A 15980-nucleotide genomic window follows, 5' to 3' on the forward strand; every position below is an offset into this window, starting at 1 on the left:
GGGCGCCAACCAGCCCCACAACCCCGCAGCCTCCTGGGAAACCATTCCCCTTGAATGAGCCTCCTTTGTACCTTTAGCTGCTCCCCAAAGAGGCGGAAGGCAGGCACCTTATCTAGTTGTTGCAGCAACCCTGGCCCCATCTGCATGTCACCTCTTAGAGGCAACAAGACCTGGCGCAGAGCAGGAGGAGCTGTCAGTCCATCATTTCTGGCCTAGGAAATTCCCCCCTCTCCCTTCTCCCGCCATACCTGGCTAACAATGTGTAGGATGCCATTGGTAGCAAGGAGGTCGGGTACATCCACAGTGGCGTTCTGCACCCAGACTCTCTAGAAGGCAGCAGACAGAGCTCAGTCTTGCTGGGCATGTGTGAGAGAGGCTCTCCCATGGCCTCAGGCTCTACCAGGCGATGCATAGACATCCCCAGTACCCACAGGAGAAGGGCAGAGTTACATGTGCCGGCACACACAGCTTCTAATGAGACCACGGTATGTTCTATGCACAGTCTCGGAATCAGCCTTGGGTAAGGGGCTCCAGGCTAATTTCCTGGGAGCTCTGGTTTAGGTGGGGGCAGGGAGCAGCTATGGGACCACTCCAGTTCCCACACATGTCCAGAGTTCATCTCTCTCTCTCTCTCTCTCTCTCTCTCTCTCTCTCTCTCTCATTTTTTGTTTTTTTCAGAGACAGGGTTTCTCTGTGTAGCCCTGGCTATCCTAGAACTCACTCTGTAGACCAGGCTGGCCTGGAACTCAGAAATCTGCCTGCCTCTGCCTCCCAAGTGCTGGGATTAAAGGCGTGCACCACCACCGCCCGGCTCAGAGTTCATCTCTTACCCCACTGCTGTTGTGTATCTGCCAGCGTGTTGTGGCACTCAGTGTGGCTACTTGTTGCCCATTTAACCTGGCCAGTTCCTCCTCTGAGAAGGCACCCTGGAGAAAGTGGGCCCTAGGGAGAAGAGTTGCGGGGCATTGGACCTACAAAGATCCTTCAGCGCAGCCCCTCCCACTTCTGTGGAGACATGGCCAACAAAGAACCAGATTCTCTTAACCTTGTCTGAGAAGGGTCCAAGGTTTTACCCAGAATCCCCTCTATGGCCCTCCCCAGATGTCCCCACCTGACCAGTTCTGGCAGCATCTTTGGCTGCAACCAGAAGGCCTGGTCCTCGAGGCTCAGTCTACGGATGGCAGATTCAGAGGGTACCAGGGCTGTGAGTCTGCTGCCGGCAGGAAGAGTGATGCTTGAATTCTGTACACAGTAAGTGGGAGCAGGGAGATAAAGATGGACATTTCTGTATCCAGGAAGGCCTTGTAGACATGAGCCCAACCCTAGCGTTCTGCCCCTCACCTTACCTTGAACCACTGGGAGAAGGCAGAGAAATGGGCGTTTGCCTCCAGTTCCTAAGGGGGCAGAGCAAGGCTGAGGTTATAGACCTAAGGACAAATTGAAGTCCCCAAGCACCCCACTCCCAACAGGCACATGGGAGGACAGCACAGGGCATAGGGAAGAGGACAAATCTGTACACCTTACCTGAATGAGGTCTCCATAGCAACTGAAGCCATCACCACCAAAATGAGGGGGGCATGTGCAAACCCGCTGGCCTCCCCCCACTGCCTTGCAGGTAGCCTGGTAGAGGGAAAGAACAGACAGAGAGATGATAGACAGTTACAGCCTCCAATCATCGAACAGACAGAGAGATGACAGACAGTTCCAGCCTCCAATCATTTTCCAAATAACAAGCTGGGTACCGGGTGTTCTCATCTTTCTATCCCTCCATATCACCCATCCCTGGCCCTCTGCCTGTGCCGTCACTACGTCGTTCTATACTCCATCCAGCTACCCTGTCTGTGTTCACAGGGTCCATTCAGTAGGCCTGCCCCCAGTCCCACAGAGCACTGGAAACCATTTTACGGGGAGCCAGCACTAAACAGCAACAAAGACAGCCATGATCAGGAGCTGAGCTTTTGAAAGACAGAGGGGCAAGGCCTGTCAGAGGCAGAGCTGCTGTAGGGTAGGAGGGCAGAGGGAGGTCAAGGGGGAGCTTGGAGGATTGGGGTGGGTCAGTGAGGGGGGTGGGCAGCCTGGGCTGGTTCTTGGAGAACCTTAAAAACACAGCACAAAGGCTTTATCCTATGATAGAGCAAAGAAGTGATCACCTTAGAAGGTTCCAGTGCTAAGGACAGACATGACCCGTCGGCAGCAGGCCCTCCCCAGGGGCTTGAAGCCCTTAAACCCCACTTACCAGACCATGGCAGCCGCCGTTGCCCACCCGACAGGGGTCGATGGGGCTGCACTCGTAGCCATCTCCAGCGAAGCCCAGCTTACACGTGCACCGGCTCTGGGGAGGCCAGGGAACAGAGTCTCACCTCACCACAGATTCCATCTCTTCCTCTGCTCCCCAGGAGATCTGCTCATACCCCAGAGGAGTTCTTACTGTCTCGCCTTTGGCGATCTGTGCTCTGGAGCCTCAGGGGGAGACCGGCTCCCAGAGGGAGGCTGATCAGCAGATGCCCCTGGCTGGGGAGCTTCTCTAGAGGCTCACCACTGCCCTGTACTCGGAACCCTGTCAAGGCCGTTGGCTTGAGGTCAGTGGCTTGTGGCAAGTGGACAGGTATCGGCCAAGGCAAGCCCCAGGAAGGGAACTGGGATCCCACTTCCTCCCCTGTGGCCCAGTCAACTGTTCTGGTGTCTTCCCCCATCAGGGACATGCCTTCAGGCTTGTGTATACTACATATGAGTACAGATGAGGCCCCTCACCTCCACATCTTAATTTCAGGGTGGGCGGAGGATATCTAGCCCAAGGCATTCACAGCCTCAGTCCTAAGCTCTCTTTCCAGTCTTCCCTTCACAGGTCTCACTACACAGCCCTGCATGGGGCTGTGTGTGATGTCCCTGATTCTTCCTCCTGAGTGCTTCCGGCTCCTGGGGCCTTCTAAGTTCAGAGCACTAGCCCTTAAGCCAGTCTGAGTTTTCACTGTCAACACTCCACAGACTGCTCGCCCAGAGACCACCACAGAACTGAGAAGGTGGGGCCGTGGAGAGGCTAACTCAGAACCAGCCACGCTGGGCCTCCTGAGGGTACATTAGTTAGTGTTTTTAAAATATTAATTTATGTGAATTTATTTCATGTGTGTGGGTGTTTTGCCTAGATGTATGTGTGTATAGCCTGTATGTACCTGGTGCCTAAGGAAGCCAAAAAGGCACTGGATCCTCTGGGACTAGAGCTACAGGCAGCTGTGAGCTGCCATATGGGTTCTGGGAATCAAACCTGGGTCCTAAGTAAGAGCAGCATGGCCCTTGACCATTGACCCATCTCTCCGGTTCTCATTTATTTGTGCTTACTTTTTACATATGGGAGTTTTGTCTGCATTATGTCTGTGTACTACATTCATGCAGTGCCTGCAGAGGCCAGAGGAAGGCATCATCAGACCCTCTGGAACTGGAGTTCTAGGCAGTGGTTAGCTGTCATATGGGTACTAGGGATCTAACCCAGATCCTTTGTAAGAGCTACAAGTGCATAACCACTGAGCCATCTCTCCAACCTGGCTTAGATTTTGTTTTGTTTTGTTGTTTTGTTTTGACGCAGGGTCTCTCTATTGTGTAGCTCTGGTTGATAACAAACTGGCCTCAAACCCACAGAGATCATGTCTCTGCCTCAAGAGTGCTTAGATTAAAGGTGTGCCCTACTGAGCCTGGTCTGTGTTAGAACTTGTCAGCACTCTGGTTCATGAGCCTTGACATTCTTGATCAGGAGGCTCTGGGTACTAAGATCCCATTAACAAATATGCAAGACTAGGTTATGAAATTCCAGAGATAGATTTCTGTGAACCTACAGACTTGGGACCTCCAGAGGCAGGGTCTCCTCCTGCCTTGCTTCGTAGTATTACACTCCCTGAGTCTGGGAGGGGGGTTGTCCCATGACAGGTGCTTGGTTACACAGGGACCCTGTGGGCACATGAATGACCAGAGCCAGGGTGCATCTGTGGGTTCGGACTCTGAGCTTACAGTGGATGCTCCTAAACTTAGATTGGGTTGGGGAAAGTCCCCAGCTGTCCGTCTGTGCCTCACCTGTCCAGGGCCCACGTAGCTGCAGAGAGCATCAGCATGGCAGCCCCCGCGAGTGTCCAGCCCACATTCATCGATGGCCACACAGATGCGGCCATCCCCACTCCAGCCTTTGTGACAAATGCAGCGGTGGGCACCCAGGTCTCCAGGGACACATTCAGCCTGTGGGTTATAAATAAGTGACTCAGGGCTGCACCGTCATGGCTGGAGGCCAAGGAGCCCCATCCTGTGCCTGGGTCAGTAAAAGGGTGAGGAGAGAGAGAGCAAGAGAGAGGGACTAACGTTCTCTGAGCAGCCACCACGGTCTGGGCGTGAGCAAGGATTGCTGCGTTTGCAGGAGAAGCCGTTACCTTCAAAGCCGTCATGGCAGACGCACCTGGCGGAGGGGAGAAGCGGCCCGGTTGAGCCTGGGGAAGCGGCTGGAGACTGAGCAAACTGACGTGTAATTATGGACTGAACACAGAGAGAGCCAGAGTCCCCTCACCTGGCAACACCCTCCTGAATAACACAGCGAGCATCTGGGTGGCAGGGCTGGGCCAGCCCTACGGATCCACAGTTTCCCATGGATTCATTGCAGAAGCGGCCTTGGAAGCCAGGGGCACACGTACCCTGCTGACACACCCCTCCACTGCCAGGACGGTTGTCACACAGACCATGGACACAACCACAGTCTGAAAGGGAAGAGATGGGAACAGAGAAACCAGACAGGAAGCAGGGTTTGTCAGGAGCCAGGGCTGTTTTGTAAAGTACAGGTGGGGGCTAGGAATGGAGTAGCTTCAATAGATTATATGTTATTAGGATTCTTAAATCATAGATCATTCCATACTTGATGAACAGGCAAGTAAACTACAAGGGAAGCCATTTTGGATTTTTTTGTTTTATTTAGTTGGTTTTGTTTTTTGTTTTTTGTTTTTGTTTTTTGCTTTTTGTTTTTGCTTGTTTTGTTTTGTTTTGTTTTGAGACAGAGTTTCTCTGTGTGGCCCTGGCTGTTCTGGAACTCACAGGCCAGCCTTGAATTTAGATATCTGCCTGCCTCTGCCTCCTGAGTGCTGGGATTAAAGGTGCTGCCACGCCCAGTTGTGCTGTTTTGAATGTTTAGTCAGGTCATCCTAGCGACTCTGCCTCCAATCCCATGACCAGAAAGTCCTCAGCGTGTCTTGCTGAAAGCCTGCTTGCTTTAGATTGAAGCCCACTTCTCTGGTGAAGACGGCAACATCCATTGCTGCTTCCCCCGCCCCTGTGGCCTCCATCATTTCCTCTTGGGGCCCTGCTCCTTCTGGGGGGCCCCTAGGCACCTTTTCTAAATAGAGCTTCTTCCCCCCTGGGAGGTGGCCTAGGCCGAGGTCACTCACCCTCCTGGCACTGGTCTCCATGCTTGTTTGGGTTGGAGCAGATGTGGCAGGCAATACCCTTGTAGTCTGGGAAGCAGAGGCAGGCGCCGTTGCCCCGGATCCCATCGCTGCACTGAAGGGCGGTAGGCACAGGATCAGTAGTGGACATGGTCCCCACAGCCACGCCCCCGCCCCCATGAACTTCCCTCCCTCGAGGGCTCTGAGCTCCTATTCCCGCCGAGACTTCACCCTGGAAGTGATCTCCAAAATCAGGGAAGCTACTTGCCCCTAAAGGCTCACGGCCCCAGCACTCAGAAGGCAGAGGCAAGGGATCTCTGTGGGTTCCAGGCCAGCCTGTTCTACATAGTGAGGGTCAGGACAGCCAGGGCTACGTAGTGAGACCCTGTCTCAGAAAAATGTTTTTTAGCGTGTTTGTGTGTGTATCTGTGTGGGCATGTGCACTTGAGTACAGAGGCCCATGGAGGCACTGGATCCCCTGGAACTGAAGTTACAGGCCGTTGTGAGCTACCTAGCATGGAACCAAACTCAGCCATCTCTCCAGACATGGATGTAAAAATTTCTGATGAAACAGTTTGGTGCAACATCAGTTACTTGGAAGTAAGGAAGCTGAGACGAGAGAGGTAAGCCTGGTTCTGACGCTGTCAGCTGAGGAACGTACCGACCTCCATCACACCTAGCAAGGGTGGGGAACTCACGTTGCCTTTGTTGTAGCACGGGTTGGAGAAGCCCCCAGGACACTGTGTGCAGTCAGGCCCAAAAAAGCCTTTGCAGCAGCCGCGTTTCTGCAAGACACAGAGCATGCCTGACATCCAGCCCATGGCAACCCCCACCCAGAAAGTGCCTGCATCCTGCTAATCTCTGGAGCACAGAAATGGGTCTGGGCCTCCGCCCCCAGTGGCACCTCTTTAACCATTAGCACGTGGGACAGTGCTAGGGGTTATATAGTTCAGCCACAAAGCTCTTGCCTAGCAGATGCAAGGCCTTCGGTTCTAATCTTAGCACTGCAACAAAACCAACAAAAACTCTCCTAAACCAAACAAAAGCAAAGGGAACGCCGGGGAAGGGAGGCCTCCTCAACTAAACTTGGCAAACCCAGACAAAGAGGAAACGCCCGGGATCCCGAGGGTCACACGTCTGCCCAGGCTCACTGTGATGGTCTGGTTGCAGTAGACAGCACAGCCTTTCTTCAGGACATTGAGGCCGGTTGGGTCGTGGGTATAAACACACTCCTTGGGGAAGATATCCTAGGGCATGCCACACAAGACCAGTCAGCAGAGTGGACGCTGGGCCAGCTCCTGCCAGGCAGCCCTGGTCCCATTCTCCCATTCGAGCAGGGCTGGGGCATGCTGAGCCCCCAGGCATGGCCCAGCCCTCCCTGTTCCTACTCCCCACCACCACCTGAGTATGTGTGAGAGTCTGGCAAGAAGGGATCCACCCCTGGGGTACTCACCATTTTCACACTGTTTGGGGGGCATATACTGGCATTCAAGGCTTGGCAATCCACACAAGAACCCTGGGAAGGACAGAGCAGGACAGAGGGAGGGGGAGGAGGGTCAGACAGATCCAACAACCCTGAGATGGTGACACGGAGCAAGGAACTGAGGGAGGAGAAGGAGCCAAGTATCTAGAAGCCAGGAAAGGTGTTGCATGGAGCCTGTAAGAGGCAGGTGGTTACCAGACTCTCCAAATGCAAGGGTTGCTCTAGAACCGCAGCAGGCTCTCTGATGGAACGACCTGGGATACTAGGATGACCTAGGACGCTCTTCCCTCACTGTGGTCTTCTCGCCTATGCTCGACTGCCCTTGCACCACATGGCCCTCCCTCGGTGAGAGCTGAACTTCCACTCGCTGTGCTTTCAGAAATGTGAGGCAAACTAACCCTCTTTCTCTGTATAACCCGGTCCCGACTATTCTGTGATTGCAAAACGACAGTGCGGTCTCCTGCCCATGCTCTAGGGATGGGGTCTGGGTACAGGGTGGAGCCTGGGTCCAATGCTGGGCTCACCAGCACAGTCTGGTGCTGCTCCTCATCACAGTGCTTAGGTAGGATAGGCAAGATGGTGGGCGGCAGCAGGATGCCTTCCAGCATGTGGATCACACCATTGGCAGCCGGCACATCGACCCTCCGCACAGGGATGCCCTCCGGTCCCAGCAGGATTCGTCCCTGCAACACAGACCTCATGTGTTATCTCCAGCCCAGCAAGCTTCAGAAGACCCCTGCTTCTCTGTTTTTGTCTGCTGTGGCTTTAGTTCACACCGTGGGACCTATGTCCACTTTCCTAGCCCAGCTGGGGCTTCGTTAAGTGTCCTGCCCACCATGGTATTCGGAACACACCGACAGGCATAAACAAGGCCAGAAGCTCCTGCACTGACCCATGTGCCCAGTTGCCCACAGATCCCACAGATCTCACCTCCTCAGAGATATTCACAGTCAGGACCTGGTTGGCCATGGTGAGGACACGTCCCTTAGAGATGAGCTTCTCAACTGTCAGCTGAGGCAGGAGACAGTGGTTTTAGGCTGGGCACCGGCCACACCCTGTTCAGGTGCTACACAGTGGCTCTCAGAAGTGGAGAGGATAAGGAAACCAGGTCTCCAGAAAGATCAAAACCTGTAGTAGTCCTTGAAACAGAGGACACCATGAAGGGATGGGACATCCTCTCACCTGGCCATGGTTGTAGATGTGGTACCGTACCAGCTCCTGAAGTTTGGAAAGGCCCTGAGGGGAGAATCAGTTCCCAGAGGTTGATCGGGGAACCCTGGCGGCCCCAGCCCACAGCCCCATATCCCCAGAAACTTACTGCTGTGAAAAGGTAGATCAGTCGGCCATCTCGCAGACTGTCCACAGCTTCATTGCTCGGGGCAAAGACTGTGAAGGGCCCAGGCCCATCCAGTAAAGATGGCAGCCCACAGTTCTGCAGCAGCAGAATGTAGGATTAGACAGATCCCTGTCTCAGAGCCCTACCAGGTTCCTGCCGCCATCAGCAAACAGGGAGCTCCTACTGGTTAAGTGGGAGACATGGGTGATGCGGTCCAAAGCCTCAGGGATGGTGATGGGGGCGGGGAGGGGGGGTTCTAGGAAGGTGGGTGGACAGACTGTGGTCTGGATGTCTAACTAGGTAGAAATTCCTTTTCCCAAGCTCACCTCCAGGATAGTTTCAAACCGTGTGAAAACCTCCGAAGAAGCAAGTATCTGGCCAACAGTTTTCTGTAAGCATAAGAGCCCCAGGACGAATGAAGTGACTTCTGCCCCCAGGAGGAGGAGGAGGAAGCCAGAGCCTTCTCATACCTGGCCCTAATACTGCACAAAGTAGAGAAGAAGCCATTGGCTCACCTTGGGGTCCCCTGGAAGTGGGGGTGGAAGCTGCCATCGTAGGGCAGTGACCGTATGGAAGACCCCATTAGCTGCTATGTAGTTGGCCATGTGGATGCTGAACTGCTGCGGCTGGTCTTCGTACTTGTAGGCATATCTCTGATGAGACAGACACGGGACTGTGTCCCCCATGCCAAACCCTCTGTTCTGCAGCTCTCCCCCCCCCCCAACTGCATATTTATCCCTGCTCGGTCCTCTGCCCCAGACTGAGGCCCCTTTCATACCATGTTTTGAAAAGTGACAGTGATCTCCTGGCCAGCCAGTGTCCACCACCTGCGTGTATTTGGGGGTCCTATATTCTCTAGGATGTGCTCGCCCGCAATGATATGCTGTCTGCACAGCTGCTGGGCAAGGGTCGCCTGCAGACACACAGGGATGGGGTGCTGGGTAAAGCGCAAACAGGACAACCCTCTTTGCACCTCCCCTGCCTGAGTCAGGGAGAGGGCAAGAGGCTGTGCAGGCCACCATCTCAAAGGGAAGGATCATGGACAGGGGGTTCATGACCTACTGTCAGGGACTCACATTCATGCTACCGAAGACAGAGGAGCCGGGGAACATGGATGGCACCAGAACGGTGAATGGGCCCGACGTGGTAAGGATCTCCTGGCAGCCCTGCTCTGTAGATGGAGAAAGTTTGTGTCAGAATTTGAATGGGAGCTCCTGAAGCAATGGGTCTAGATGTTTAGCATGGGAAGGGGACATTAGTGCTGGGACCAGTCCCCGCCTCCATCCTGGCCTCACCCAGTTCTTGGGCCAAGAAACTAGAGTCTCTGCTGAGGCCAGGTCTCCCTCCCAGCTCCCTACCCAGTGGATACGGGGCGGGGGCATGGCCACAGGTAGGCCTGGGGGACACACGCACCCAGCATGGCAATGGCCACTCTCAACCGCAGGAACACCAGGCCTATCTGATTAGCCCTCCGAACCTCGTGGAGCAGATGTCCATAGCAGGCGTGGCCGTCACCCACCTCGTCATTTTTGCACACGCAGCTGGAGACCCAGAGAGACTGGTCAGGGAAAGGATGGACCATCCCCTTGATCCACCCACCCAAGTCCTCCCCTGCCAGGCCCCGAGTGGAGGCGCACAGAAGAGCACACTGCCCACTCTACCCACCCTGCTCTGGGCCCACCCACCTTGACCCTTGTGCCAACCTGGTCTTTCTATCAGGGGTCACCTGACAGGTGGCTGATCTGTCACAGGAATGTGGTTTGCATGAGGCATGGCATCCCTCAAAAGCATCGTTGCTAATGCTTGTCATACCTGGCTGGCACATGCAGGAGGCCTGGGCAAAATGGCAGGGGCAGGAGAGGACGGAACATCCACCGGTGAGAATATAAGAAAACCGCCGGCATATGCCTCCCTGAGCCAGCATGTGGCAGGGTGACAGCCCTGCCACCCCTCCTCCAAGACCAGGGCCGGCATTCTCCTCACATCTTATCAATGGGGCGTCTGAGGTGTTCAGACAACCTGGGACTTGCCCAGAATCCCACAGCCAGGGGGTGAGAGGCTTGTGACGCAGGTGGCCAAGCTCACCTTGCCTGGCCCATTGTATAGGCAGAAGGTAGAGTTGCTGGGGCAGCCACCGAAGTTGGTGAGGCACGGGTCCCGGGGAAGACACACCTTCCCGTCTCCGTGGTAATTCTCTGGGCAGTGACACTGAGCCTGCCCCTGAGGACTCACTGAGCATCGGGCCAGTGGGGAGCAGGGAGAAGGCTGACAGAGGTCAGGAGCTGCCGGAGCAGAGAGAGCGTGAGTGAGCTGAGTCCCCAGAGCCCTAGCTCCTCACGGTTTCCACCTTAGTGGCTGTAGGCCTTCTGCCTCCTAGGAAGCGGTTCCTTTCCGTTAAGTGGCCAGACTGCAAGTCCCCTCCTAGTCCCTGCCATCCACTGTGCTCTCCAAGCTGAAGTTCCCTGCCCCCAGATCACATGCTTACGAAGACAAACATTGTCTTGCTGAGTGTATCCGGGCAGGCACTTGCAGGCGGGTGCCTCTGCAGAGCACTGGGAATTCTGGGGGCATCTCAGGCGCTGGCAGACTGGGAGCTCTAAGCAGAGAGAGGACAGTGAAGGTCCAGCCCCACGTTCGGGAGGAGCACAAAGCACTCTGTCCTGCTTGCTGTGTGACTGCAAGGCAGCCGCCTCACCTCTCTGAGCCTCCAGACAGTGCAAGGCTGGCCCAGGTCCTGCTGTGACTCAGACCCTATCCGTCACCCAGTTGTCCTCCCCTCCTCAGCCCACAGAGAACCCGTTGCCCCAGGCAGCATTAGTCACCTTGGTCACAGTGGGGGCCAGTATATCCAGCAAAGCACCGGCAGCTTCCGTTCCCCCGTGGCCCACGGTCGCACACTCCATGCACACAGTTGCACACTGAGGGGGACACACGAGGACGCATGGAACCACAGCCTCCCCCAAGGTACATACAGGGACATCACCTTCCTACCCTCTGCATGTTTACAATGCAGGAGTAACCTGGAGAGTCCACAGCTCTGATAAAAGAGCACAGTAGAAGGGGAAATCCCTGACAGAGGCAGAGAGCGGAAAGAGGGGCATCACCAAGGGCTTCCTAGAGAAGGCGTCTGAGACTACCATATGCAAAAACCTCAGGGCAGGACTCGAGGCCAGCATCCCAGGAGGCAAAGGCAAGACTGAAGATTTAGGAGAGGTCTGCAGAGACAGATAGAACTGGCCTTGCACAGAGGCCCTGCAAGCTCACCTGATTGGCAGTCAGGCCCAAATCTGTTGGGGTCTCGGCACTCTTGGCAGGCAGAGCCACTGAAGTTTTCCTGTTAATGCACTAAGTCAGTGGGGTTCCCCTGATACCCCCCACCTCCTACCTACCCAACCCTTACCTGGCACACACAGGTCCCATTTCCACCTATGCCATCCAGGCAGGTCCCGTGGCCATTACATGGTTTTGCTGGACCACCAGGGCATTCTGTGGACCCCAAGAACTCAGCTTTTTCCCAGAATGCTTCCTTTACCTCTCCTCCAGCCCCTCCCCCAGGACAGCCAGGACTGCGGTGCCATGGCCTTAAGGCTCTCAATGAGTAGTCACTGGCTGAACAAGGTTGGGGGTAATGCAGGTGCCCCTCAGCAGAGGGGCTGGGGGCTGGGACATAGGGTGACAGCGGGGTGCAGGGCAGGCAGTCTCTTCCGTACCGTAGCACTGGGATCCCCAGTAGCCGGGGCAGCAGGCCTTCTGAACCACGTTCTTCCAGCACTCCTGGCTGCAGCCGCTTAAGGATATCACAGAACCCCTGAGCTGCAACTCGTAGCTAGGAGAGAGGGTAGGCGGGCGGTGGGTGGTGGGCACCTGTCACCCTCCTCACACTGAATTCCAGGAATCCTATCTCACCCACCTCTCTCCTCTCCATCAAGCCCAGGGCTGAGCTCAGGCCCAGCACACAGTAGGTGCCCTGTTAAACACCCTTCCTCCTTCCTCTCTTCCTGTGCTTACTACTCTGTAAGTGTATGCACACACGTGTGTGCGTGCAATATTGATCCTTTGTTCGCTCCCACCTGGAGGCCAGCGGGGATCCTCGGGACCCTCCTGAAAGTGGGAAAGAAGCTGGTGGGCCCATACCGACAGTCCAGGAGTATCTTCTCTGGGAAGTTCCGAGACCAGCCCGAGGGACATCGCCGCCTCCTGATAGCTGCACAGGCTGTGCAGGGTGTGTGAGTGATAAACTTGGTGTGGACGTCGCAGTGTTTAGACCGCACCTGAACCATAGGCAAAATGCACAGTGAGGGGCCCGGACTGCGGTCTAGCCTGAGTCCATGCCGACTGCACAGTTTCCCTTCAGTTCAGCGGGAATGAGCAAGACCAGGAACGGTCCCAGGAAACCCCGTTTGTCATCTCCTGTCCCCAAGTCTGTGGCCTTCAGTCTTTGTCTCTAATCATTTGCCTCTAAGGTGAGGAGACTGAAGTCCCAGGGCAGCCTTCTCCCAAACTGTCATAGGGATGGGATGTAAGGCAGGCTCTGGAGCCGGAGTTTAGTGCGTGGAGCTCCTTGCCTTCATAGTCCAAACAAACATGCAACAAGCCTCACACTGTGTACAGTGACCTCATCCTCCATCTGTCACACTAGGACAAAGCACAAGCTCTCTGTCAAGCACCAGAGCTAAGCAGAGGGTCTGGCCTGCTATGTTAGGGCTGGACAGCCACGGGGGCGGGGCGGGGGAGGCGGGAAAAGCCCCAAGGCTGTCCTGGCCAAGGCTCCACCTCCAGACAGGGACCCACAACAGGCAATGGGACAGCTGGGAGAACAGGACCCAGGCTGCTTTAATTTCATTTTTGTTGCTGTGATAAAATACCCTGATAAAATGAGACTTAGAGGGAGGGCTTATTTTAAACTCACAATTCTAGGTCACGGTCTGTCATTGTAGGAAGTGACAGGGACTTCAGACAGCTACTGGAACCACGTCCACAGCCAAGCCGAGAGAAGTAAAAGCATGGGGCTGGAGAGGCCACTCAGTGGTTAAGGGTACTGACTGCTCTTCCAGGGGCCCCGAGTTCAATTCCCAGCAACCACATGGTGGCTCACAACCATCTATAATGAAATCCAATACCCTCTTCTGATGTCTCTGTTTTTTTTTGTTTGTTTGTTTTTTCGAGACAGGGTTTCTCTGTGTAGCCCTGGCTGTCCTGGAACTCACTCTGTAGACCAGGCTGGCCTTGAACTCAGAAATCCGCCTGCCTCTGCCTCCCAAGTGCTGGGATAACAGGCATGTGCCACCACTGCCCTTTCTGATGTCTCTGAAGACAGCTACAGTGTTTCTTAAAAAAAAAAAAATAGAGCAGTAAAAGCATACTTCTCAATGGTCAGCTTGATCTCTGCGTTTAGACAGCCCAGAACCCCCTGTGTAGGGAATGGTGCCACCCACAGTGGGCACCACTAACAGAATCAACACCATCTTCCATAAACATACCCACCGACCAACCTGATCTAGGCAAGCCTTCATTGAGACTCCCTTCCCAGTGATTTCTAGGTTCTGTCAACTTGACAACTGAAACTATTCCCATGATTTGGACCTGATTTGGAGCTGTAAAAGAGTTGGCTGGGGTCAGAGCTCTGGCTGAAGGGTCAGCAGCAGAACCACGGCTGGAGATGGAGAGAGCGAATGCCCTGTGTGGCGCAGGGTGGCCTGCAAGAGGACTGGGGAGTAGCTGGAGGCCAGGCTGACAAGAGAGGGCTAGGCTAGGCTGAAGCCTAGCTAGTGAGTCGTTTGTTTTGGTTGTTTTAAAATTTATTTGTTTGTTTATTTTCAAGACAGAATTTCTCCGTGTTGCCCTGGTTGCTCTGAAACTTACTCTGTAGACCAGGGTGGTTTTGAACTCAGAGATCTACCTGCCCCTGACTTCTGAGATTAAAGGCGCGTGCCACTACTGCCTGTTAAATTCATTTTATTATTTTGTTTAAAGCTTTGGTACATGTTTACATTGCATGTCTCACATAGCCCCAGGCTGGTTTTGAACTTCTGATCCTCCTACCTCTCCCACCTTTACCTGCTCTGAGTGTGGGCCACCACACTTGCTTCAGTTCGTGATTTAGAGAGATGTATGAGCACTGCTGTGGAGAACTGACGGGGTGGGGAAGGAGAGCGTCACTTGAGGGAACGGAACAGCGGGCTGGCGGGAGAAGAAGGTTTGAAGAGCCTCCGCCTGCCTTCATCCTGCATCCCTAATGTTCAGTAGCCTGAAATAACACTCAGCATTCCTCCACTGGGACCAGCTTCAGGGTCAGAAAGAAGCCAGAGGGCAGGCTGAGCCTATAGCCGAGAGATGGGGCAAATGGCTTGGAGAAAAGCATGTTCTTATCTTGAAAATGCTGACCACACCGTACTACAAACTGGGCGCCTCCAGAACACCCCTTCCCTAAAATGAGTTACAGGTGAGCAGCTTCCCAAAACCAGAGAGAAAGAAAAAATCACTTTCTGGCCGAGCGTACAAAGCTCCCCCACCCCGGCCTCTCTGCCACTGTGATACTGTGATTTTGCCTTTTCCGCTCATGCCTCCGTGCCTGACAAAGAGGGAAGTTACTCAGCAAAACCTCAAGTCTAGATATTACGATTGGATTCATCCTGCCAAAGCTCCTCTTTGCAAAGCCAGGACACGTCCGGTTCAGGTTCCCGGCAAGCGCTTGGCTGACAGTAGGCTCCCCTCAAAGCCACTTGCCCAGGCAGGCAGAGCTGAAAGTACAGTCGCCACTCCGGTTGGGCCCCTAGGATGGTTGGCCAGGTCTGGGTAATGCTCAGGGTGAGCTGAGGGCCGTTACTCAGAGGGAGGGCGGGGCCTGGAGGAAGCTGCAGCTTTGTAAGCCTGTGTGCAAGGGCGATGGATGCATAAAGCCGACTGCCGAATCAGCACCTCTCCAGGGACCACACCCGAGCGAGACAGGCAGACATCTGCCCACCAGACGGAGCTCTGGTGATGCAGCTGGGTGGGATGAGGTTGGATACGCTTCTACTGAATCAGAGGTCTGCCTACTGGGAGCACCTTAGGACCTGGCAGAGCGCTCAGGTCTCGGCTGTTTGCCGCGTCTGCTTTCTACGCATGCGCTTCTGGGAAAGCCGCGGAGGCATGAACTATTAAGCTCAGTAGGGAGGTGAGGAAAACTGCCCTGGGCTGGAACCAAGCTCCTGGGAAGTCTCTGGGCCCCCAAAGAGTGGAAGGGCCAGTGAGCCCCCCTCCCCCATCAGAGCGGGAGAGGACAAAGCTGGGTCTAGCCCCTGCCGCTGCTTTTGTACCTTGGCTGTGGATCCCAGGCTTGTGCTCAATACAAAGTAGTCCCCGGGCAGGTGGACGGACACATGCTAAGCCCCTCCCACAGGAAGAGCTCCCTGCCTCTGCTGCCCAAGCCTGCTATGCCAAGTCCTAATGCCACCTTTGCGGGCTGTCTGACTCAGGGGTCCCCTTTACCCTTTGAGGCTATGTTCCTAGCAGCTGCAGCTTGTTCATCTCATGTCATACAGGATGAGGGCGAAGTAAGGACAGCATTGCTACATCCCTACCCACAAGGACCTCAGAACCTCTTCCCTGGGCCAGGCTGGCTGGGCTTCAGTCTTAGAATTACAGACTCAGGACTGTTTAGAACTACACCAGGTCTCTGACAAGAAAAACCCCCCTCCAAGCTGAGATTTCTCACTGACCTCGGTCTCCATTGCCCAGAACACAGGTGGCAAGGGGCTTTCCAGCTTGGCAC

General features: G+C 54.8%; 1 protein-coding gene across 1 annotated transcript in view; it reads right to left on the minus strand.

Moving 5' to 3' along the window:
• The window catches only part of Stab1 (stabilin 1), a 28972-nt gene that overhangs the window by 11713 nt on the left and 1279 nt on the right, over positions 1 to 15980 (minus strand). The window contains exons 2-32 of the mRNA XM_052190062.1: positions 12362 to 12498; positions 11938 to 12053; positions 11628 to 11713; positions 11492 to 11561; positions 11050 to 11145; positions 10713 to 10823; positions 10313 to 10509; positions 9931 to 10061; positions 9641 to 9768; positions 9304 to 9398; positions 9006 to 9140; positions 8743 to 8880; positions 8554 to 8616; positions 8210 to 8323; positions 8074 to 8127; positions 7822 to 7902; positions 7416 to 7574; positions 6862 to 6924; positions 6560 to 6655; positions 6107 to 6193; positions 5412 to 5523; positions 4544 to 4730; positions 4342 to 4435; positions 4063 to 4221; positions 2237 to 2332; positions 1525 to 1620; positions 1347 to 1394; positions 1112 to 1242; positions 831 to 942; positions 249 to 326; positions 72 to 170 (exon numbers count right to left, since the gene is read on the minus strand). Of these exons, the coding sequence (XP_052046022.1) occupies positions 72 to 170; positions 249 to 326; positions 831 to 942; positions 1112 to 1242; positions 1347 to 1394; positions 1525 to 1620; positions 2237 to 2332; positions 4063 to 4221; positions 4342 to 4435; positions 4544 to 4730; positions 5412 to 5523; positions 6107 to 6193; positions 6560 to 6655; positions 6862 to 6924; positions 7416 to 7574; positions 7822 to 7902; positions 8074 to 8127; positions 8210 to 8323; positions 8554 to 8616; positions 8743 to 8880; positions 9006 to 9140; positions 9304 to 9398; positions 9641 to 9768; positions 9931 to 10061; positions 10313 to 10509; positions 10713 to 10823; positions 11050 to 11145; positions 11492 to 11561; positions 11628 to 11713; positions 11938 to 12053; positions 12362 to 12498 (3369 nt within the window). The remainder of the gene's footprint in view (positions 1 to 71; positions 171 to 248; positions 327 to 830; positions 943 to 1111; positions 1243 to 1346; positions 1395 to 1524; positions 1621 to 2236; positions 2333 to 4062; positions 4222 to 4341; positions 4436 to 4543; positions 4731 to 5411; positions 5524 to 6106; positions 6194 to 6559; positions 6656 to 6861; positions 6925 to 7415; positions 7575 to 7821; positions 7903 to 8073; positions 8128 to 8209; positions 8324 to 8553; positions 8617 to 8742; positions 8881 to 9005; positions 9141 to 9303; positions 9399 to 9640; positions 9769 to 9930; positions 10062 to 10312; positions 10510 to 10712; positions 10824 to 11049; positions 11146 to 11491; positions 11562 to 11627; positions 11714 to 11937; positions 12054 to 12361; positions 12499 to 15980) is intronic.

This window comes from Apodemus sylvaticus, chromosome 8 (assembly GCF_947179515.1).
Source record: "Apodemus sylvaticus chromosome 8, mApoSyl1.1, whole genome shotgun sequence".
Taxonomy (NCBI): domain Eukaryota; kingdom Metazoa; phylum Chordata; class Mammalia; order Rodentia; family Muridae; genus Apodemus; species Apodemus sylvaticus.